Source organism: Falco cherrug, chromosome 2, assembly GCF_023634085.1.
Source record: "Falco cherrug isolate bFalChe1 chromosome 2, bFalChe1.pri, whole genome shotgun sequence".
Classification (NCBI taxonomy): domain Eukaryota; kingdom Metazoa; phylum Chordata; class Aves; order Falconiformes; family Falconidae; genus Falco; species Falco cherrug.
Genome location: NC_073698.1, coordinates 14,998,867 through 15,023,126, shown reverse-complemented (window position 1 = coordinate 15,023,126; position 24,260 = coordinate 14,998,867). Strand labels below are relative to the sequence as shown.

Genomic DNA, 24,260 nt, shown 5'->3' with positions numbered 1-24,260 from the left:
CTGCTAACTTGAAAGAAAGAATAGGTGCCAAAATGTGCCTGGTTAGAAAGCCATTTTTGTTCGTTCCAGTGTTTTTAGGGTTTAATTCTGAATTAGGCCTGAAGATACTAGGAGGACTGATTCAATTATTAAATGAAATATTAAGCAGGATTTTTCCCATCAATAATAAACTTATACAACAGATTCACATAGTTTCCCATAACAAATATAAGTGAGCTTTTTTGTAGGTGGTATCTTCCTAAGCAGATGTTTAATGCAAAATAATCTTCCCCAGGTTTTATAAAGGTACTTACCTGTCATGCTGTCTTTGGTGAATAAAAACATAGTGGAAGAGGTAGATGAGTATAAAAAACCCCTGATGATGATACAGGCCTATCCTTTGCATTTAAGACTAATATGCTTATTTTCCATCCGCACTCTTAAAATATGAGGACGATGGAAAAGCACATATGTGGATGCAAAAGGAAATTTGTCCAAAAGTCTGTTTCAAGTAATGTTTTGATGTGTCTGAATATTTAAGCTTGTCTCATTTAAAACAGTTACCCTACCTTTTTCCTTTCCCACTCCTTGTTTTTCCCATCATGTGCAGACAATCCTCACATTTCTACCATAAAACTACTTTAATACATAATACCAAAGAGAGCTACTGCTCTGAGTGAATTCAGAAACATCTTATTTTCTGTAATCTAATTTAGAATTTATGCTTCATTAATTTTTAAATCAGCTATTTTGAAATTTAAATCTGAAATTTAAGATGACGACAGCTGCCTCAAGAGTTTTTCCATCTTTCAAGAAGTGCCAAATTTCAGGAAACAGGAGAAGGATTTAAAGTAAATATCCCATCAGAGTATTAGTAATGATAAAAATATAAATTTGAATTATAAAATTATATATCATCCCATTAAGAGCAACTCTCTGCCAGTTAATTTTACAATCTTAGGTGTGTCCTAATGTTTTGTTTTAATGATTAACAAATTGAATATTTTGAGCAAAAAGAAAACTCAACACAACCAGTCCTACCTACACATGTGCAAAAGTTATTAATGGTGTAAAAAATAATTACTGGACATAACGCAGTAACATCAGGTCATCCTCAGAACTATAGTGATCCTTTTCCTCACTCCTTTCTCCCTAGAAATTGTTATATACAAAACAAAAATAACTACCCTGCACTGTAGCACCACCCTGTTTTTCTTTGTCATATCGTAGGAAAAGCAGGTCAGTCAAAGAAATAAGAAATATAAGGAAGAATTTAATGCTATGAATGAAAACTTATCAGCCAGCTGTAACAACAAACCACTTACTGATTAGCTCCAGTGACTAAAGTTCACAATGGTAATTATAGTAGACTATAAACCACATCATGTACTTTCTATCCTACAAAAAGTTCAAACATATTTAGTATGAAAAATATGCACCATTTCATGTTCTCATTACCTGACAGCAGAAATATCTTCAAAAGACATCATAAGGGAAAGAAGGCACTTGACTCAACAAAATATTAATTAACAATATAGAAAAACTACCAAGGCTTTCTGTATTTAATTGCAGCTATGCAGATATAAGGAAAAAAAGCAAAAACAATAATAATAATGATAAAAAAATAAAAGCTTGTATTTTGCCTAGTAAGTGAAAAGAAGCTATATGAATTATTTTCCAAAATCCTTCCCAAACATATTCATACAAGAAAGAGAGAAGGCAGAAGGCAGGAGTCACCAAGTGACCTATTAGCCAAGAAATCAACTTTTGTGCGACTGAAAGCACAGGTTGGTTCCACAGCCAAAGTTTTATTGGGGAATACTCAAGTGCTAGGCCTTTATGATCAAGAAAGAGCAACCTGAATATCTCAACATCTCCTTTGGTCATAAACAGAAATTCAGTTCCACTGATCACACACCACAGATACTTATCTTTTGAAGAAAAGGTACAAGCAGTTGCATATTGTCTTACCTTCTAAGACAATGAAGTTAAGGTACTGGACTGAAAAAAATGAACTGAATCATTTTAAAATACAACTGCAGGAGAAGATCAGGTTTGAGACCATCTAAGGAACTGGAAGGTGCTCAAGTCCATGAGACCTGATGAGATGCATCCAAGTGTCCTCAGGGAACTGGCGGATGAAGTGGCTAAGCCACTATACATCATATTTGAGAAGTTGTGGCAGTCTCGTGACATTCCCACTGAGTGGAAAAGGGGAAACATAATCTCCATTTTTTAAAAGAGAAATACGCAAGACGTGGGGAGCTACAGGCCAGTCAGTCTCACCTTGGTGCTTGGTAAGTTCATGGAGTAGATCCTCCTGGAAGCTATGCTAAGGCACATGAAATATAAGGAGGTGATTGGTGACGGCCAACATGGCTTCACTAAGTGCAAACATTGTGCCTGACAAATGTGGTGGCCTTCTATGGTGGCATTACAGCATTGGTGGATGAGGGAAGAGTAACTGATGTCATGTACCTGGACTTGTGCAAAGCATTTGACACTGTCCCACACAACATCCTTGTCTCTAAATTGGAGAGACATGGATTTGATGAGTGGACCATTCAGTGCATAAGGAATTGGCTTGATGGCTGCACTCAAAGTGTTGCAGGTCAACAGATCGATGTCCAAGCGGAGACCAGTGACGAGTGGCATTCCTCAGGGGTTGGTATTGGGACTGGCACTTTTTAATGTCTTTGTCCACAACATGGGCACTGGGATCCAGTGCACCCTCAGCAAGATTGCCAATGCCACCAAGCTATGTGGCGTGGTCAACATGCTGGAGGCAAGGGATGCTGCTCAGAGGGGCCTTGACAGGCTTGAGAGGTGGGCCCATGGAAACCTCATGCTCAACAGGGCCAAGTGCAAGGTCCTGCACATGGGTTGGGACAATCCCAAGCACAAATACATGCTGGGTGAAGAATGGAATGAGAGCAGCCCTGAGGAGAAGGACTTGGGGGTGTTAGTAGACAAGAAGTTCAACATGACCTGGCAATGTGCAATTGGCAGCCCAGGAAGCCAATTGAATCCCGAGCTGCATCAAAAGAAGTGTGACCAGCAGGTCGAGGGTGGTGATTCTCCCACTTTATTTTGCTCTCAAGACCCCCCCTGGAGTACTGCATTCTGCTCTGGTGCCCCAACACAAGAAGGATGTGAACCTGCTGCAACAAGTCCAGAGGAGGGCCATGAAGATGATCAGAGGCTGGAGCACTCTCCTGTGAAGCCAGGCTGAGAGAGTTGGGGTTGTTCAGCCTGGAAAAGAGAAGGCTCTGGGGAGGCCTTTCTGTACCTAAAGGAGGCCTACAAGAAAGCTGGAGGGGGATTTTTTACTAGGGCAGGCAGTGACAGGACAAGGGATAATGGCTTTAAACTGAAAGAGGGTAGATTTAGATTAGATACAAGGCAGAAATTCTTTACTGTGAGGGCGGTGAGGCACCGGCACAGGTTGCCCAGAGCAGCTGTGGCTGCCCCATCCCTGGCAGTGCTCAAGGCCAGGCTGGATCGGGCTGTGAGCAACCTGGTCTGGTGGGAGGTGTCCCTGCCCGTGGCAGGGGGGGTGGGACTAGGTGATCTTTAAGGTCCCTCTTCCTGCCCAAAGTATTCTATGATTCTATGATTCTCTTCATATGCAAACAGGAAAACACAGGAATTAAATGATCACATCTAAACAGATACAACTCCCCCATGAACAAGGAAAAAAAGTATTCAAATATGCTAATTGCGGTGGCAGGGTATCTTGTACCTCACGGGGAACTTCTCAAAGATCTGCATTGCACCACCTCTGAGGACACACAGAGTTTGAAGCCTCTCTTGGTCTCCTGCCAGCACTGCTGGTCTTCTCCAAGACTGCACCTCTCTGCTGTAAAGGTCTGTGCAACCACTACCTTCACAGTTTTTATACCAGTTAAGAAGAAAACTAACAATTTGGAGCTTTCTTGACACCAGGTCAGCTTCTGGCCCAAGCGCAATGTTTCCAGGGACAGCACATTGTATTAACTTCTTCCTTTTTTTCCAGATTTTAACACAACAAAATTTCTCCCTTCAAAGCTAGAAGCAGACAAAACAAAGAGAATAAATAGAAGCAGACTAGAAAGTAAAGATCACTTAGCAGTTTTGACTGCATTAGTATCTTTACTTGGTAATACTTCTGGGAATAAGGCTGTAGAGCCAGCAGGACAGTGTTTCTGGTACTGTACTGATTACTCAAGACATGTTTCTGGGAAAAATCTAAAAAATACTGGCCCCAACAGGTGAGTTCCCTTTGCTTGAAAGGTCCTCTGCCGTGCCAGTAAAAAACACATACTTGAATGCAATGAAGCCTCTGAAAACTGTTTACTTCATAAAAATTAACCAAAAGATACACTGAGAAGCAGGTGATTCATTTTCTGGAAGCGAAGACACACTCCAGTTTCTGCCAAGATAACTCTCACCTTGCACACTCAGTCGGTGACTCACAGCACACAGGCTCATCCTAAGTGGAGTCACAGACTGATCTCATTCCAGCTTTAGCCTTTTCTTATGCAACCCTCAAAACACTCTCTTATACACAGCTGCTACCCAAATTAATCATCTGAACTGTGGTCCCAGCAATCTGTGCCCATGAGACTGAGAATCCTGCTTTTCCACTCATCGGCAGGTTTACAAAGAAAGTTTCCATGTGAATCTATCTCCTCACAGCTCAGAAGACTGAGGATTGCTTCTGCCTCTAGATTCCACATTGGATCAAACCCCAAGGAGGAAAGAGATGTGGCTGGATAAGAGAGCTCGTGCTGTTACCAGGACAGACAGCATCAGCCAAGACACAAAGCATAAGGTACATCGCCATTAGGAAGGTGCTAAATCCTGGCTGCTGTACTATGTCTCTTATTCCTGTGAGCCTCCATCTTCCTTTCTTCCTTGCATATCCTTCCTGCAAGTAATCGTCATCCCTTCTCTTTTTCCTGGAAACTTATCAGCCATTTCTGTCAAAATATCAGCTAGAACATATGAAAAAAAAAAACCACTTGAGATAATTAGAGAGGATGCAATAAAAAAAATCTAAACACATAAAAACAGAAATTAAAAAATATTAAACCTTGATGTGTTTTACATTGATGTAAAAGCCATCAATACCTTTTGTATAGACTAAGTTCTGCAGACTGTAAGCAATATAAATACTGTAAATGTCTCTCTAGTTGTTTAACTGTTCTCAGGTGTGTCAGGTCACTAAGCCTTAAATCAGTTCAAAAACATTTAAAAAACATATAAAAACCATTTGTTTTAAAAAATGTTTTAAAATGTTTTAAAAAGTATTTTAAAAGTTCAAGAACAGTTTTAAATGCTTCAAATTTCTAACAACCCCATTAGGAGAGCCCTTAACCAAACACTCAGCTTCTAGTATGTAATGGAATTCTACTAACTTTCCAGTACCCAGTGTGATCCAGGTTTAAATCCTGGTTTTGTTCTCTCTGCTTAGTTTTCCTCTATAGTTCTATTTCAAAACTGGTTAGACAGTCTCCAAAAATGGAAAATCATCTTTTCAGAAAAAAATTTTACTCAAGATACCACTAATTATAGAACAGCTATTATATGCCAGTTGAAAGTCTAACTCCAAAGCTGTTCTCCTATCCTTCTGTTTTACAGATATCTATGGCTATGAAAAGATCAGACATCAATTATTAAAAAGGTGACTCAATTAAGTCAGATTTTTTTTTCTGTTTAGAAAGGCTTTGATTCCATACTGTAACTGATCATATGCATACAACAAATCACTGGCATACTTCCTACATATTTTAACCACAAGTTGTATTTTTGGATGTAAAGCAGCAAGAGTTATTACATTTGAAGTTGACTTCTCTTTTCCAGTGGGAGCATCAAGAAAGCAGGTGTGGTTTTTTTAATGGTCTGAGTTTGCCACTACTTTCTGTGCAGTATTAGACATCAAAATAGTTATATGTATCTTCAGAATTATTATAGAAATTATTCCTCTCTATTTTTCACAAAGAGCCTTTGCCATCCTTCTCATGTCTTTCCATTTCTTCTAGTTGCAATGACTTCTGGTACTATACTTATCTCTTACCTTATCTTAGCCAAATCTTACATCTGTCCCTAAAAAAGAGTTTTACTCTTTTTTTTGTCCTAGAATTCAGATTTAGACTTTAAAATGCTAATCTTTACAACAAAAAAACCTTGCACATGTAGTTCAGATTAATTTTCAACAACAATATCCTTGCGCAACCATAAAATAAACATGTTTTGTAAGAGGTGATTTTAAAAGGATCAAGAAAGGAAATGAAAATAGAAAACATTGCAAAGAAACCTTTTGGAGAAAAAAAATTCAATGAGAATCTATTACTTAATTAGGAAAAAAGTGAACATTGTGAAACATGGCTGTGATGATTTCTGTTTGTCCCCCACCCAAAATTAGTACATATTTTTCTCACCAACTCAAGCTGAAATGCAGAAACTATAGAAGCTGGCACAAAAGTGCAATAGTAAGACTCGAATATAGATCAAGTCAGACACATTTGTCAGTGGAAGAATCTGAAGACAATGGTGAACTCCATTGAGATCAATAAAGCTACATCCCCCTTCTTTCTCTTTGACAACAACTGCAGAAATGTCAATATAATAACACACTGGAGATGTTTCATTGCTGGGATTTTACACTTCAAATGTTTCAAAGCCACCTTCTTCATTACCTTCCAAACAAAAATTCAAAATGTGCTTCTACAAAGTTATTGGAATTTTGTTTGGAGTTGTAAATTTGGGGACCATCTCTTACTAAGAAGCAGGACAAAGGAAAGTAGAACTGTAGACTAGAAAATTAACTCAACTTAGTCTTGGGAAGACTGATTTGAACTCAGATCCTAAAGATTTTCTGGAAAACGCGAGATCTCAGAGTCTCACAACTTCTCATCTGAGGAGAAAAGAAATAAATTCACCTTCCATTTTATCTTGCCTGAGCTTTTGCTTAGAATTCTCATGGAGGTGGTTGTGGGGGTGGGGGGTTTGGTTTGGTTTTAATAAAATTGAAATTATCATAGGCATATAAGACTACAGACTGCATTTTGATAGATGACTGGATGGGGGGGGATTTCTTTTTGGTAGAGATTTTGATTTGTTATATGAATGCTTGCAGCTCAAGATAAAGCCAAAAGAGATTTTCCAAAAGGAAAAATGAAAAGGGGATATAAAATTCCTTCCCTCCTGCTCTCAATCAGAATTTAACATATCGTGAGGTTATAGGCTTTCTCCAAATCTGTGAGAAAGCCTGGAGGTTAAAGGGCATCATTTATGTATCGGTAGCAAATAATATGAAGTGGAACAAAGTTATATCATAGTTTATAATGATATGATTGCTGCTCAATATAAAATAAGGTTAATATAGTCATAAATTATAACTTATGTTACTCATAACTACTAGTGAAAACACTTCCAGATTGAAGCTGAATGCATCATGTAGAAAATTAAATGACCTAACAACTATGTATCTTTAAATCAATTCTTTACTAAAAACAAACAACCATATGTAATCCATGAATATCCAGAAAAGAATATGGTGTAAGACACAAATAATTATAATAAAAAGAACATATTGCAACTACGAAGTATAACAAGGCAATAAACTGGGAATACAAGACTGTTTAGCAGCATTAAAGCTATGAAGACAGAAATTAAAAACTGGCAGTTTAATAAAAGAACCTAAATTATAATCATGTAAGCTATGCATAGAACTAGAAGATACTTTAAACCACCCAAAACTAGTTGAAGTTTAGGATGGAGTTCACATCTGTGTAAAATACTGAATAACCCTGCAAGAGATGGTCTAACTTTCAGGTTCCTAAACTTCTGAAGAAAATTTTCTTTTACCTCTGCAATGCCTTGACAAATCCAAATATAAGGTACTTTCAAAACTGTTTCCTGGAAGAGGCGAATCCTACAGCTATTCCCTAACACTTCCCTATGTAATTCCATCAGATGTGTGTATACAGAAGGTACTCACTAGTGGAGACTAAAAAAAGGCAGAAATGATTCACTATTTCTGTGAGATCTAAAATTCTGTTCAAATTAAGAATCAGTTACTATTCAATGAATAAATGTGCTTGCTGGATGTCATTTGTTTCTCTCCAAAAAATTCTCTATTGAAATGGAAAAAAATATTACAAGTTCCCAGCACTGCTGTGAAAAGGCATGCAAACCCGCCAATACTGGCAGGTCCCAAAGCGGGACACATTAAACTCCCTGTTATTCAGCTGCAGAGTTGTCTGGAGTTTATTTGGCATTTGCTGATTCCAGGAGTAGCTGCTAGATGTCTGGGAATCTGTTAAATCCCTGCCCAAACAGCAGGACTGGTAAGTCTACATACGTAATCTAGTTTTATTGTTTTTACTGTCTACTAAACATGAAGTATTTTTGCTGGAATATCTTAGCGTGTTACTGTTTAAAAAATATGAAGAAACTCCCTAGAACAGGAGAAACTGACTCTTTAAACTCTTCTCTGAGGCAGGTTTAAGATAGTTTTCTGAAGCTGAGAATGTTTTATCACAACAGCAAGAGGGTCTCCTATGCCTGTACAAAAGGTTGTGACTTTAAATGATTTAAAAAAGAAAGTTACCCATGCTCTTTAGGAATTCAGAAAGAAGCTTGAATTAACTGTGTATACTTCATCAAAAGTCATCTAGAATAAACTGCTCATGTCATAAGCAATGCAGATACTTGTTAGAAATCAATACGGCTATACATGCCGAATAGAAAGTAAATGAGAACAGAAGATAAAACTCAATCCTAAGTCATTGCTTGCATGATAAAAAGAAAGAAGCCAACTGAGATTTGGGGCATGATATTCTTAACAAAAAAAAAAAAAAAAAAAAAAAAAAAGGTAAATCAGCAATAACACATATTGTGATTTAGAATATTCAAAATGCTGAAGTCATTGAGTTGTCAAGACTATCCATGGAAACCTGTTAACATTAACGTTAGACTAAAATCAGACCAGAGAGGAGACCTTCTCTACGTAAGTAGAAAGTAGTTGTATTTTTTCTCATTATCTAGTTCCAGCTTATAGAGCTTCCTAAAGTTCATTAGAAAAAAAGAGAAAAAAAAAAGAAATTACAATGCCTTTTGTTGTTTCTGCTTCATTTCCATATGCATCAAATTCAGCTCAGTTCAGATGACAAAGTCAGGCAAACAGAAGGAAAAAAGGGTTTACAGGTAAAGACAAATAACACCATTGCATGGTTTGGTGGCTTTAGCTTACTCCCTGATGCAAACTGCCACATATGAATTGCACGGACAGAATAAAAGCAGCATTACAACGGATAATAGTGAAGTGAACTGGTCTTACTCATGGGGAACAGGCAGCTCCAATTTTTGCCTAATCTTCTACATCAGCACTGGACTAAGCAGGGACAAATCTCTCAGCTTCACCCATGTTTAGACAGCTAGAAGTTGCCCTTTCAAGTTCAGTAGTCAACCAACCTGTTATCCAATGCTGCATCAACAGTGAAAAGAAAGGTTTTGGTTTTCCTTATTCTCTCGTTCTCATACTAAGGACAGGCAAGACACACTTGGCTCGTAGTTACTGACATAAATGCACAGAAATGCTAAAGGTACAGTATCCAGCTATGGGGAGTGTAAGCACAGCGCAGGGCTGCTACAGGCACAACAGCTTTTGTAGCGCCATCTTTGCATTTGACAGTAAGGCTCACTTTCATCTTAACAGTCAGGACGGTCAATTTCTCAACTACAAAAAGAATGACCAATGTTAAAAACTGTATTACACTAATCAACAACTTCCTTTGCTCTCCACCACTGTCCCTTTCCTGCCTTCTCTGCTTCTCTTTGTTCCTCCGTCTCCCTAAGTGGCCATAGCCATTCCCTAAGCAGCTGCCTTGTTGGCACCCCAGACCTGATGTTGCTGCTCTCCTCACCCGCATCCCTCCCATGAGCACTGGCTTGTTTCCTCCCCACGGAGGTGTGCTGCCATTTCAGGTTCTCCATACTTCCTTTCCTATGCCAGATTCCCGCACAACTGAAGTATATTTAAGGAATGTCCTGGTACACTAGCAAACTAAAATGTCTATGAAGAGGCCATTTCATCTGCACAGTTAGCATCTTTCTTTCCTTTGTGCACTTAAAGCAAAGAAAATCCAAAAAAGCTGAAAAGAATATAATGTCATTTAAATAAAGCAATTCTGAAAGACTAGCTTATAATTGTCCCATACTTGCTGTTTTATTTGAAAAGCAGAAGATAAAAATATCTCTTAAGTAGTCATTTATTTTTAAAAGAACTCCTTGGGAATCTCTCTTCTGTCCATGCCAGCCAATCAGCCGCCATCACTGATTTCCGTGTCAGCAGCACGTTCAGCACAGCTTATGGTCCCATGCCGCCTTGCACGTCACCGCAACAGGACTGCAGCACTGATCCGAGGAAGAACTTGAGGAGTGTTATGAGAAAATTTTTAGATGAATACACACAATTGGAAACTGTGCTGTTTGCAGATAGGAAAAAAAAGGAAACAGTCTGGGGTTAATGTCAGCAGTGGTTTTATTTTGTTTTGTTTTGAAAGCATCTATTTTCAGAATCCCTCTTACAACACTGATAAAGGAACACAAACTATCACTTTGGGGTGAAGAGTTATGCCTCCCCACTGGTGGTGTTAAGCTCAACCAGTGCTCCCAGTTTACTTCTTAGGGAGGGATGACATTCTCATCAAAACAACCATGTGGGACCACCCCTTCTTGGCAAGTCCGCAGGAATAAATGGTTCTGTGGTGGCTACTGTAGCCTGAAAGATCCTGAAGTAACGAAGCTGGTTCACTTGGCAGAAAGATAGAGTTCTTGGTACTCCCCTGTCTACACCAACATACATTAAAGTTTCAAGTAATGATGCCCATCTTTTGTTACAGTAGAGAAGTGATGCTTTCCAGCTACGATCACCCACTGCACTTCGGAATACAGCTATTTCATACTTGCTTTGCCAAAAGCAAAATTGCTACAACGGTAAGAAAGTACAAGTTGGTATGTTCCCAGGCCCCTGCAAGGACCTGCTGCACAGATACAGCAAGATACTGGATGAAGGGGAACCTGCGGCACTACAGCCAAGTGTCCCAATCAAATTGTTTCCTATCTAGAATGGAAAATGCAGCTCCTCCATAGGTGTGGAATAAAGACACACAGAGCCAATATAATGTCACTAATGCCCAAATATCATAGTTCCATTTTTATGCTGTTGTCTTAAACACACCACAGAACAAAGAGAAGCAATGGAGTTCTTCAGCTGAAGAAACACCCAACCCGTAACAGATTAAGATTTAAGATTTTTTCACTCATGTGAAAAGCCTTGTGATGTAAGTGTGAAGTGTTTGGTACAGCTGTGGCACTATGCAACATCCATGACCATGACTCTGAAGTAATCCATGTAGGGTAAGAGAATGCAGCCGCCTTTCTTAAAACATGATGAATTTGGTTTGATAAAGGATGTCAAAATTCAGGGTGGAGTCTTATTTTGAGCATGGGAGGGCAGGGGCATAGGTGCCTTTGACTAGCTGAATGAAGACCTTATGCACCCTTGTGCAGGGAACAGAATACCAAACTCTGCTTCCTGCAAGCCCTGTCCTGCTCTGTGTTACAGGCAATCGACCAGTTCCTGTATTTTTCTTAAATCCTCCTTGAGATTCTTGAAGAGTCTCATGAACAACCTTAAGACCTGTTTTTCAGGTATGGAATGTAATCCCCTCCACACTGGGCCTGACAGCAAGGCTGGAAAGGACATAATAGATGAATAGAGCTACTGTATCCCACAGAGAAAGAAAGAAAAGCTTCCCCCCACCCCCCCACCCCCCTTCCCCAAACCGAGAATATTCGCTAATTCCTCCATGCCTTGAAGCACTCAATAAGAAGTTCAGCTCCCCTGTGAACTGGAAATTGAGTTTGTAGGTGAATGTCCTTGCTCATACTTTTAATCACAGCTCAGAAGTCCAGCAGGATTCTAGCAGCTGTGTGGGGTCAGGATGCAATAAATCCTTCCTGTGACATGGATTACAGTGGGCCGATCTAAATTATAAAGAAAAAATCCCTTTAATTAGAAAATATGAATGTTTTCTTGCAATTTTATGTTCTTTTGTTGTTTTCCAGTAGAAGGGCTGATACTTATCTCAGTTTTGATTTTTTTTTGTTTACTAACTGCAGATTTTTTAAATAAACGGTTATTCTTGCCAACAAAAATGCAATGCATACTCACTTAAGCAATTCCACAAATTAACACATTTATTCTAAGCCTTAATTCTTACATGTTAGGGCACAACACAGTGAATTACATTTTATATTTACTATAGAGGACTAATTTATTTAGCCTTAATTTATATTTGTTTTCTCTTGGATGTAAATTAGTATTTTATTAAAGTGCAGAAAAAACACCACTTCAGAAACCGGCTTTATTGAGTCAGCCAGTTCATCATACTAACTTCTAACAGAAAGAATGCATTTAACAGAATTTATTAAAACAGATTTTGCACATAATATTAAACTGGTTTACTAACAAACACCTGCAGTTAATGAATTGAACTGACAGTTTTTCATCACTGTGTCCATAATCTTTTAGTTTTGAGATTTGAGGTTTTGGTCTTATTTTTTAAAGTAGTAACTAGACATCAAAAAATCTTACAGGTTTGTTCTTTTTTCTGTTAACTTCCTAAAAGTTTCCCAGCTTTGAATGAAACAGTTATTGAACTGAAGTAAACTGCAATGAGAAAAAAAAATCTGCTGCATTTGCAGAATGACAAGAGCAGTCCCAAGCAGATTACTTGCTTCAAAAAATCTCTAGGTCCAGGTGCTCAGCCAGAGATATCTCCCAGCTTAATGGTTTAGCTTTCCACAGAAGAAGACTGCCTGAAAAGATGAAGTCTGTGCACACTGGGCTTTTCACCATTATTTTTGTAACTTTCCAAATATTTCACATACAGAAGCATGAAAGAAGCTGCAGCTAGTCTTACCATTACAATACAATTATTTTCTACTTTTTTAAAAATAGTTTTAATAGAGATTACCAAATTGATGCAAGTCTTTCACAGCTTATTTCCATAAATGTATTTTAATAGCTATGTTTTTAAAAGAAAATACATTTGTTCTATTTTTTAAATCATTTTTACACTATGGATTTCCATTAAATGCAAATTACAAAGGGAAAGTAGACAGCTGCAGCTGATAAAATACCAATCCAGCTACTCTAAATTTTAGGATCTGGGTCAATTCACAGAAGATTCTATACACATACACTGAAATCCAGAAGGAAACAGCAAAAAACTTATAACATACATTTTTAACAATATTTAATCTGAAGAAGTTTTCAAATTTTCAGATTTTCCTACAACTGTCACAAACAAAATTAACCATTACAGAACCAATATTTTTTTAAGCTTAGCCCCCTAATTTCTCAGATCTTGCATATGTCAATACCAGTTTAAATAAGATAAGAGATTAAACAAAATATTCTGAATTATTTCTCAGATAAAAATGATCTAGGACCCATACCTTGAAATTAAAAGTAATTATAATTGCAATTTACAACTCTCTTACAGTTCACAAACTTAATCCAAAACTCAAGGATTTCTAGAAGTAACAGAAAATTTGTACTTCTCTATCTACCAGAGAGAGATCTCTAAAAGCCTATAATATCTAAACAGATTGTCACTTGAGTTTTCTATTGGTACATCAGATTTTTTTGTTTGCAGCTGACTCATGACCATTGAGTAGCCTCATGCTCAGTCACTCCATCTTACACTTTCATCCCAACCCTCCAGTCCTCCTCCTCTATCTTGGCAACATCCCCAACCTACATCAACCCTATGTGTGTCAGCTGTGTCAACCAGCTGTGTCAGCACTACCAGATTTTTTTCTATCTGGTCATCACCAAAAATAAAAAAACCAGACCAATCTCAAATCGCCCCTTGGGATCTTCTGATTAGTAACTGCTCTCCACCCAATCTCTCCCATAAACAAAACTCATTGCCCTTTCCCCATGAGCCAGTTCCTTAGGCAGATTTGCTTTCTTACACTAACCCCCATCTAAACTAAAGTCTCATGAAGAGCGCTTTAAAGGCCTTGCTGAAATAGAAATAGGTTTGATCCACTGCATTTCCTTGCCTACAGAGTAAGTTAGCTTATAAAAAAAGATATTAGGTAACTCTGGTGGTAACCACTTTTGGGAAACTATGTTGCACTTTAACTCAAAACATTTCACCAGCATCCTGGCCTGGCCTTTATTTCTGCTTCTTTCCCTGTCCCCCTGCCCTCTACGGTTCAGACAGACATTAAAATGTCCCAAAATTAGTGGACACAAGTACCAAACCCTGGGTAACAGATGCTGCTTGTAATGAAACACCTTCCACCGTATCTACTAGAGCGAGTTCGTTCTTTTTTCTCAGTTAAAGGACAACAAGGGCTATAATTTGATCAGATACCAAGGAATCCAGTTCACAAAATGGGCATTCTGGCATTTCTAACTGATCTTAGGTAACTACCTAAAACTCTGCTTCAACGGCTTTCCAACAGACTTTTAAAAATGGGGTTTTGTTGTTTGTTTTATGCTCCTCAACTTCTGGACAATCCAAATAAAACACAGAGCATGCCAGCTCCTGCATGTCTACCACATGTGAGTATAGATGTGGACATAGAGGCAGGGAAATTAATCCCAGCAGTGAACATGGATTTGTTTCCTAAGTAGAAAGGAATTCACAGCTTCGAATGAATGAATGAAAGTAAGTAATAATAAAAAATAATCCTCCTGTCCAAAGTAAATAATTTTAGGAAACAAACAGATGGAATCGTAAGGAGGAAACAAAACTCTCCTTTTAAGTCTTAAAAACAAAATTGCTTCTGTTGCCTTTGATCTAATTTAAGTTGCACTAAAGGTCAACGAACATTGGGACAAATATTGCTAAATACTGTATGCGATGGATAAAAAGAAACACGAGCGTTTGGCCTTATTGTGCAGAATACATCACACGATGATCTCACCCCCGTTACCAGCTGGGGGCTCGCAAAGCGCGTTCACCAAATAAGGGAAAACGCTGCGTGCCCGAGATCCTTTCCCAGTTACCTCACCCAGCTTTCCCTCGCCTCTCCACAATAATTGCAGAGGTCATATTTTTTAAACTCAGATGGAGTAAATCAACAGACTATCCAATGCAAAGCTGGGTCTGTGTAGTCTCTGGAGAGGACTCAGCTTTATTTAAACTGAGTGTGTGCAGAAAAGGAAGAACTGAAATATGTGGAATGAAAACAGAAGGGCGAGTAGTATAAATCAAGAGGAGCAAGTGATGTAGATTTGCGTATCGCTGGTTTGATTACAAACACTAATGTTTTATAAGGAATGTTTCTCAAATTTGTTTGGTATCTTCAGGTATTTGAAGTCCATGCGAAGAATTGGTCTTTAATGTTATTCTTGTGACGTTCCAAAAACACTTGAACTTTGCGCTCTGGTTTATGCTGTCCTTGTATTTGAAATATAGCTTTGTAACATCAACAGGATATATTTTATCCTCCATATTCTCTTTGATTTCTGTGATCATATTCTTTGCCTAAACTTTATTCGCTTTTGAAGAAAGAATAAAATAATCTCATTCTCTATATTAAATGCAACAATAGGGTAATCCTACGTAGTTCATCATGGCAGTAAAAATCTTGCAAAGTTACATATTATTAAAATGAAATGGTGATTGCCATAGTGAAAACTGTCATTAATTTATAACATTTTCTCTTTGTGGGGTGGGGATTGCTTGGTTTTATCTCCAATTTATCAGGTGTTTTAAAAAACTAAGAAAAAATACCAGTAAGCAATCTTAAGTGCTTCTCACATAATCTTCCCCTCACCAAAATCTGACAGTAGCACATAATATAATTTCCTACAATGTATATTGGTAACACAACTACCTAATTTTTTCCTCTCCAAAAAATTTGGAATCACATCTTAACAGGGTACTAAAACTAATATTTTCAAAGTCTACTTGGAAGACAGAGAATCCAACACCCACCACTGCTTATAACACAAACTCTCACAACGTAAGGCTGATCGCAAACACCAGCCACTTGCATCTCTAGCTACTGCTGAAATTGCCAACACAGAAGGCATATAAAATTAACCTCATGCTTCTGTATCTAGTATCTTAAAACGTCGGTCCATATGATGTTATGATGCAAATTAATTGTAAATTCAAAGCTCTAGAAATATATAGTATGACATAACTATCAGCTATCCTGTGGAATCTGTACCATCTCTACCTCTCTTCAGAAAGGAACACACAAAGAAATGTTTTGGGATTCTTTGTGGAGGGGAGGGATAACAAGAGAAATGGGAGCAATCTGGGGTTTAATATGAACACAATTCTACACACTGTTTTAAGTTAATACTAAGGGAGACAACAGCTCAAGCCTGATATTTCAGAGTAAAAAGTAACATTTGATACATGGTCCAGTCCATATAGCTGATGTGTCTAGAGAAGTCCTCAAATAAAAAGTGACATTCTCAGTGTCCTGTAAAACTTGCTGCTGAAATCCAAGGAACAAGAAAGCATCTACATTTTTTGTTTGGCTATCAGTTCAGATCATCTCAGAGGAGTTCAGAGAGTCAAATCTCTGTGCAAACCTTCATTAATTGCAGATAAATAACTAGCAAGCTTAACTCATCCCATATTTGTAAGAGTTCATAAATGGTCAGTTTGAGCCCAGTGAAGAGCCATGAGGTAAGCGATCTGACCATGCTCTACTTCACTAACAATGAGTTTCAGAAAGCCCTAATTTCTACTCTATTTCATATTGGTCTCATTACTCCTAGATCTCATGTTGCTATTTTGTATTTACTAGAAAACCAGTAGTAAATGTAATTAATCTCTCACTCCTTTGTGTCGACTCCACTTAGTTAAAAGCCAGCTGTAATTGCTTTCCCTGATAAAAATCAATTCAGAGGCAAACATTTGTACCGCTACCCAGGTTACGCAGGTGGTCTCATTTTTGAGCTTGACAGTTGAACTCCATAAGCAGTGCAAGAAAAGATGAGTTTATTTGAAATTTTATAAAGCAATGAGCTGGAAGAGCTCTCTCTATGATATCAACGTGTCAAGCCAGTATTCTGTACTGCCCAAAACACACATAGCACTGCATAATAAAGTGCATTAGACACTGGAATAACAGTTAGCTGAGCCAAGCTCTCTCCTGAACTCATTCAGTAGACTGTTGTGTGACCAGACAGAAGTCAAAACAATCACTTTTTCCACAAATTATATAAGATAGGAAAATACCTGTATTTTATCTGGAAGAGCTATGGAAAAGAAACCAGCCATTGTGATATACCAGAGAGGGCCCAACTTGCCTTGTAGTGTCCTGCCTCTAATGTTAAATACTTGCTGAATCAAAAAACAAAGAGATTCATTTTCAATTAGATCATTAAATATCTGTTGACATCTACTGAGCAGTATATTCAAAGGAGACATGGATGTCTTACACAGTTCTGCAGAGAGCCCTGTGAACCAGCTGTGGCTCATTTCTCAGATGTACCAGGCCAGTCAATAGTAGGGCAAGTTAGGCTTTCAAACAGGGCACTCTGCAGAGAAGAATGACATCCCTTAAACTATAGGAATATGAAATGAAACAGTAAACAAAGAACTGAACAACGCAAATAAAACCTACTGAAAAATAAAAATAATTTTGTGTTGGAATTAAATTCTGATTTGTGCAGCATAGTAAATAAACTCCCAGCCCCGCATCTCAAAGCAGCATAGGGGTGGGACAAGAGAAGAATGCAGTTGTACACAAAAACATATCAAGTAAGAGGGTAAAGAACATCCATTTCAGAGAAATCTGACCTCAAGTTCACAGTAGAAATTCTTCCCAAACATTTACTTAGTTCCTGTGCGGAAGCAGCCTCATCTGTTTGCTACACATTCACAACAAGCAGTACAAAAAGTATAAAGCTTCAGTCTCTCTTTCCAATAGCTCTGTTCCTCTTCGGAGGTTGTTTGAGTACAGCACAAGTGTAACCTCAGCTACAACACCAAAGAAAGATTTTTTTGGTACCCGTTTAACCTTACAAATGGAAAATTTCCCAGAAAATTTTAAGCACTAATACAAGATGCAAAATGCTTCAGAAGCAGCGTATTTATGTAGACAGCAGGAACTGTTACTAACAATACCTCTAACGGACTACAGCAGCTGCCATTATGCATCTTTCTGAGACTATGATCAAAGCAGTCACTGATAACTACTTAAAGGCTCCAGGATCAGACTGAAAATAGCTCTTCTGGACTAACAGTTCCTTCCAGCATCTTTTACCCCGCTATATCTGATTTCCTGGGCTGACTACTGAACCCTGGTATAGACAACATGCACTGTTTCTCTAGCACAGATCGTAAAATCATGCATCACAGAATCGACTAGGCTGGAAAAGAGCTTCAAGATCAAGTCCAACCACTAACCCAGCACTGCCAAGTCCACCACTAAACCATGTCGCTAAGCACCATGTCTACACATCTTTTAAATACATCCAGGGATGGTGACTCAGCCACTTCCCGGGGCAGCCTGTTCTGATGCTGGACAACCTTTTTGGTGAAGAATTTTTTCCTAATTTCCAGTGTAAGCCTCCCTCAGCTTGGCACAATCTGAGGCCATTTACTCTTGTCCTGTTGCTTGTTATCTGGGAGAAGAGACCTACCCCCCACCTCACTACACTCTCTTTTCAGGTAGTTGTAGAGAACAATAAGGTCTCCCCTAAGCCTCCTTTTGTAGCACTTAACACCAAAGAACTGGCTTAGAGCACCAACTGGAGCACTTCTACCATAGGAAAATCTCTGGGCAACGTGAAGATGAATAATCTGGCAAAATGAATATGAATCACTGCACTACATTGGCTGTGTGAAGCGGAGAGGGAAAGCAGAGACTGAAAGAGAGTATGCCTGAAGCGCACTGACTCCTTTCAGTCTTTATACAATAGCCCCTTGAGGACCACTGCACCCATAGCAGCTCTCTGAACCCCCTGTACGGTTCTGGGATAACCCAAGATGCAACATAATGTAAATGCAGACATCAGAAGATGAACATAACTCCAGATGGTAAGAATACTCAACAGTAGCAAGAGCTGTACCCTATGCACATAATCAGTTTGAACTCCATTTCTAAATCACCTCCTTCTCTGAAGCAAAGAATACAGTGTGATTTTCTAATACATTAATGAGGATGGCATCAAGTATGTTTGAATACAAAATGCCTGTTTTCAGTCCAGCCTTCAAAACACTGAAAAACTCAAACATGAAATGAAAAAGAACTGTTTCCACAGCCACTTACTTTTGCTGCTCCTATTTGCTCTTTACGAAACTTCTCCAGTGGTGCTATTAGCACATCATTAGCATTCTGGATCTGCAAAGTTAAACATAAAGCATATCTTTTTAATAAAGATTATTTGCAGAAAGCGGTGTAATTATAACTCTGCCAATATGCAAGACTGAAAAATTAATGTCCATAACATTCAGATAAAAGCATATGGATAGAAATCAAACAATTATGTTGTCTTTACATAAAACATACAACATATGTGTTCACTGGTCTGTTAGGGAAAATTTCCGTGAATGACTAAAGCAATTATAAGGAATGATGGAATAAGTTTATTTGCAATATACAGAAGGACTTTCTAGTGGTTTACTTCCATTTCTTGGATCTTGCCTAAAACCAGAATAGAAAACGAAAACTTCCAGGAACATGTTTTGGCAGAACAGAGAAGACAAACACAGTAGTACCAACAGCAATGCCTGAAAAAGCCTGTGTTTACAGAATCTGAATCTTTGATAGCTGAATCTTTTTGGTTGCCTCTCTGGATGATACACCTCATTATACTGAACAGAGAAGACTAAAGGCAGACAACTCTGACAAGTGGGCAATTTACAAAATACTTTAGATTGGATTCCTTCACTTTTCTAGTTTTTAAACCAATTTATGATGTCCTGCAGTTATTTTTATCACTTTAACCTAAACATGGGTTCCTAATGAATCACAGTTTTCCCCTCATGGTCTCTGTTTAGCGCAAATCCAGTCCTGGGAACCCCCCTCTGAAGACCGTTCCCAGCAGCAACCACCTGAAGTGATTCCTAGCCATTTGTGCTGGAAGCACACGTGCAGCAGAATACAAAAGCCAGCCATGCCATCGAGCCATTCATCAAAATAAAAAAAATGATAAAAAAAAAAGGTAGCATTATTTCACCACGTACCTTTTAGAAATAGGCAGAATAACCATCTAAACTGACTTTACTGCAAAAAAATCAGATGAAACTAAAAACTGCCAACACATCAGAAATAAAGCATAATAAAACATATTACAGTATTCTATTAACCTAACTACAGACAAAATTTTAGGTTTTCGCACAAATAGTTTTTTTTCTCCTCACTAGTCCAGTCTTTACCATACTCATCACATTCCACATTGGGCTTTGGCAGGTTTAGAGGTCTGGGCACAGATAACATGTACCTAAGCCAAATGCGAATAAATACTGTTCTTGTGATTCTTCCATAACAATAATCGATAAGTCACATTGTCAGTTGAGCACGAAAGCTTCCCAAAAGGCTGTAATAATAAACATATAGAATAAACCCATTGAAACACAAACATGTTTCCTTTCCTCCCAAACCTAACATTACAATTTGAAAGACCACAGAATCACCACATCTCTCCATAGGGCAAAGTTTCAGGAGAAGTCGAGACTCTGTTTGACATCCTAATGTAACAAAGTCCAAGACAGCAAAGGCAACACTTGGCATGCTCAATGATGCAGTGATCAAAATGTGCTACATTTAAAAATAAAAGTTAAGCACAGAGGATGTGGGACGTGGCTTTGCTGGGCTGCAGTACAATGTTATTCACTCCCACAGTTATATATGCAACTATGAATAGACAGTGGGTATCACAAGGCTAATTAAAATATGTCACGCACATCATCTAGACATGGTCTGCACCTCTGAATAGATCTGCTGAGCCACATCAACAGAACATGCCGCAAGCTCATCCCTGGGTTGAAAGCTTCTACTGACAAAAGCCCTGATGTGGCAATTCACCTCCAAGTAAAATAAGGAGCTAGGCAAGTAACTGACTTTGGGGGGGAGAACATGCTAGCAAAGTACCAGAGAGAATCCTGGCAGACGCATTTCAACAGCTGGTATTAAAAGATGCAGAATGCTCCACTGTAAAAAGACTCCTGTTGATTTCCACCAGGTTGTGCCTAGCTTTTGGAAACTGAAAATTACAGAGAAAGAAGAATTTTTGCCTTACATAAGCATTTATTCATTTCTGTTTATCTCCGATTCCTACCACTGCAATTACATTACAGTTTCCTTGTTAAGGGTTACAAATGCCAATTCTCCCCCAAAGTAGGAAACTAATCCTCCTACAACCCTTTCTATAGAAATCCAATTGCTTTAGAAAATCTGAAATTTTCACTGTGTGGTCCTAATAGAGTAACTTTCTTCCTGCCAAGATGATAATACGCCTCCTACTCAGTTACTGTGCCAGGTTGAAATCACAGTCACTTGGAACAGGCAAACAATGTCAAAAAGACAGTAACAGTTTCTGGAAATAGCAACTTAGAAATCCATGTTTTGTTTTAAATACAGATTTTATCCTTAAAAGCTTATTCAGATTAGTCACACCCTTAAAGAAGTTACACTTTCTTGATCCAAGAGTTATTATTGAATGCTGCACAGTTCCAGCTCCCAGCACAGCTAATACGTGGCAGTCAGTCAAATAATGTGATTGTTTCTCTTGTTTGGCAAAAGCACAGGTCTTCCCCCAGAAAAACAAAACAAAACAACAACAACAACAAAAAGGAATCATGCAGTTTTAACTTAGTGTCAGTTCATCAATCTTTTTTTAATTAAGATGCTAGACAAGTAGTAGAGGCAGGCATAATAGGAAAATATTACTTTGACGATTGAGAGAGCTATATATTAGATCTAGTAAAAAAGAAACAGATTTTTCTAAGCTAAAGAACTTAATCAGCTTCTAAACTTTATGTATAACTTGCTACTTAGTATTACTGATAAAAATACCTTTACAGTGAGTACCACCAAAATCACATTAAATTTGTAAAAAAATACTTTAAAAAGAAACATTTAAAAATAAAAAATACTTTCCCTAAGCCAGATTTAACAATTTATGAGGCCTTCTCTGTTTGCATAACTGCAACATTTCAATACGTTCTGACAGCATTCGAGCCAATGTGGTGAAGCACTGTAGTGTTGTCTTTTGTGATTCATAATCTTCCATTTTCCAACTCAGCCTCACGATCTTCCACTTTTCCAGCCCACCCTTCTTCCTTTCAGAAGTTAGCTGTGAAACTGATCTGATGTACCAATAATGAGATTAAATTGTGGTTTTCACACATCACAGAGAAACTCTACATCTATACTTGGAGACATTTTAAACTAGCATTTTTCAAAACTTTTTTACTAAAAATTTCAATCATCAGTAGAATGAAGAAAAAAATGTAAAATCAACTAAAAACATTATGAGAATTCTAATTATTACACTATGTTAGAAAGGCAAGAATAAAATTTTGGTAAATAGTTTTAGATTTTCTTAAATTTGTCAATGTTATTTTTTTGAATGAGTTTTCTAGCCCTGAATTTGAGGTAGTGAATGATATGTACATGCATAATTCTTCTTCATTTTCTTTTACTTAGGTATGATATAAACAGTGGATATAAAGAGAAATTTAACTAGAATATTGTTGCAGCTCAATATTATTAAGTAATAACAACCAACACAGAAACTGAAATTTTAAGCCTTGAAGTACTTTACAAGCTTTGAGCTTCACTTGGCAATCTACAATATTAAATTGCAGTAAAAAGAACAGTTAATAGCTTTTGAGTTTTATATTTTTATTTGTAGGGCTAAGGACCAGGTAGGTCACAGAGAGAATTAATAGAATTCCCAGTTGCTAGAAGATGACAGTAACAGTACCAAGTGAGGCACTTTTGGAGTGATGGAATTAGGAATCATATCAAGCTTATCTGAATTACAGCAAAATGTTTTATCTTTGAAAAACTTTTGGTTTATATATTGTGTCTGGGAAAGACTTTTTTTTTTCCCTCTAAATTCACTACAAGTACTTTTCACTGGAACACAGAATTATCACACTTGCATATAGAAAATAAAAGCAAGTTCCCTGAAATAGTGACTCATGACAAACACTAATTTGCTTCATGTTGGTATAAGACACATAGAAAATACCAATTCAATTCATTCAAAGAAGGGAACACATCTCATAGCTAATATATTCATAGTAATGCATTTCTAATATAGAAACATACTGCTCTGCTAGACAACAAGAAATAATTTAATTTTAAATCCTTCCCCCAATTCCTAACATCTGGTCTGTCAGAAAAAACACTTCTTTCAGTCTGTGGTGTGTATCAACAGCTCCTAATCAATACAACTTCAAATACAATAGCAGAGAACAAACACAGACAACCAGGCATTTATGTAAGCTAGTTATGGATCAGGTTTACATGCTACAAAGAATATACACGTGTCGCTAAAACAATCAGTCATCTATTTAAGTCCCACTTTCTATTTTAAAAGTTAAAAAGTGTAAATATTGCATAAAGTTAGTAACTCGAATTTCAGTGCCTGTAACTACTTGACCTTAGTAGGACAAATATTTTTACAGCTCTGTACGGAAAACTCTACACAGACAAATCACATATTTAAAAAAACAACAACAAAAAAAATATATTTCAAGTTTATCTTAATCCCCTTACATTTACAGAAAAAGACGATATCAAACAATATCCAAGTTTGTGTTAATTATCACTAACAATGCCAGTTATTTCAAGCTGAGTTTAAATTCAGGCAGTAAAGCAGGTTCAGAAGATAACAAAGTCTTAAGTACGGACTAGTAATAACAACGGCTGGACACTTCCATGTAGAATTGGTGAGGCAACATTCTGCTTCTAAGCAAAAACCTAGTGCTGTACCAAGTGTTCTTAATACACTGCCACAAGGGGATGCTTATAAATCGCATGCCAATCAAGGTCAGGAGTACTTATATATGGCTGAATAAATTACTTTTTTCTCATCTTTTTTCAAGTTAACATTAATTTTTAATTTTCTATATTGCATAGCTTATGTGTAAAAATAAATTACTATAGTAATTAGTGTCACACCTGAAATGACGGTTCCTTCAAATAGTCAAAAAATGACACAGGAGAATATGCACAAATGCTGTCTTTAGCACAGAAAAGTCTGCTTACGGAGTCCTCATGAA

The 24,260-nt window shown here is 37.6% G+C and overlaps 1 protein-coding gene across 1 annotated transcript in view; it reads right to left on the bottom strand.

Annotated features, from left to right (window-relative positions):
* Positions 1-24,260, bottom strand: part of ARHGAP42 (Rho GTPase activating protein 42) — a 162,189-nt gene that overhangs the window by 58,752 nt on the left and 79,177 nt on the right. Inside the window, exon 4 of the mRNA XM_055702383.1 lies at positions 19,294-19,365. Coding sequence (XP_055558358.1) covers positions 19,294-19,365 — 72 coding nt within the window. The remainder of the gene's footprint in view (positions 1-19,293; positions 19,366-24,260) is intronic.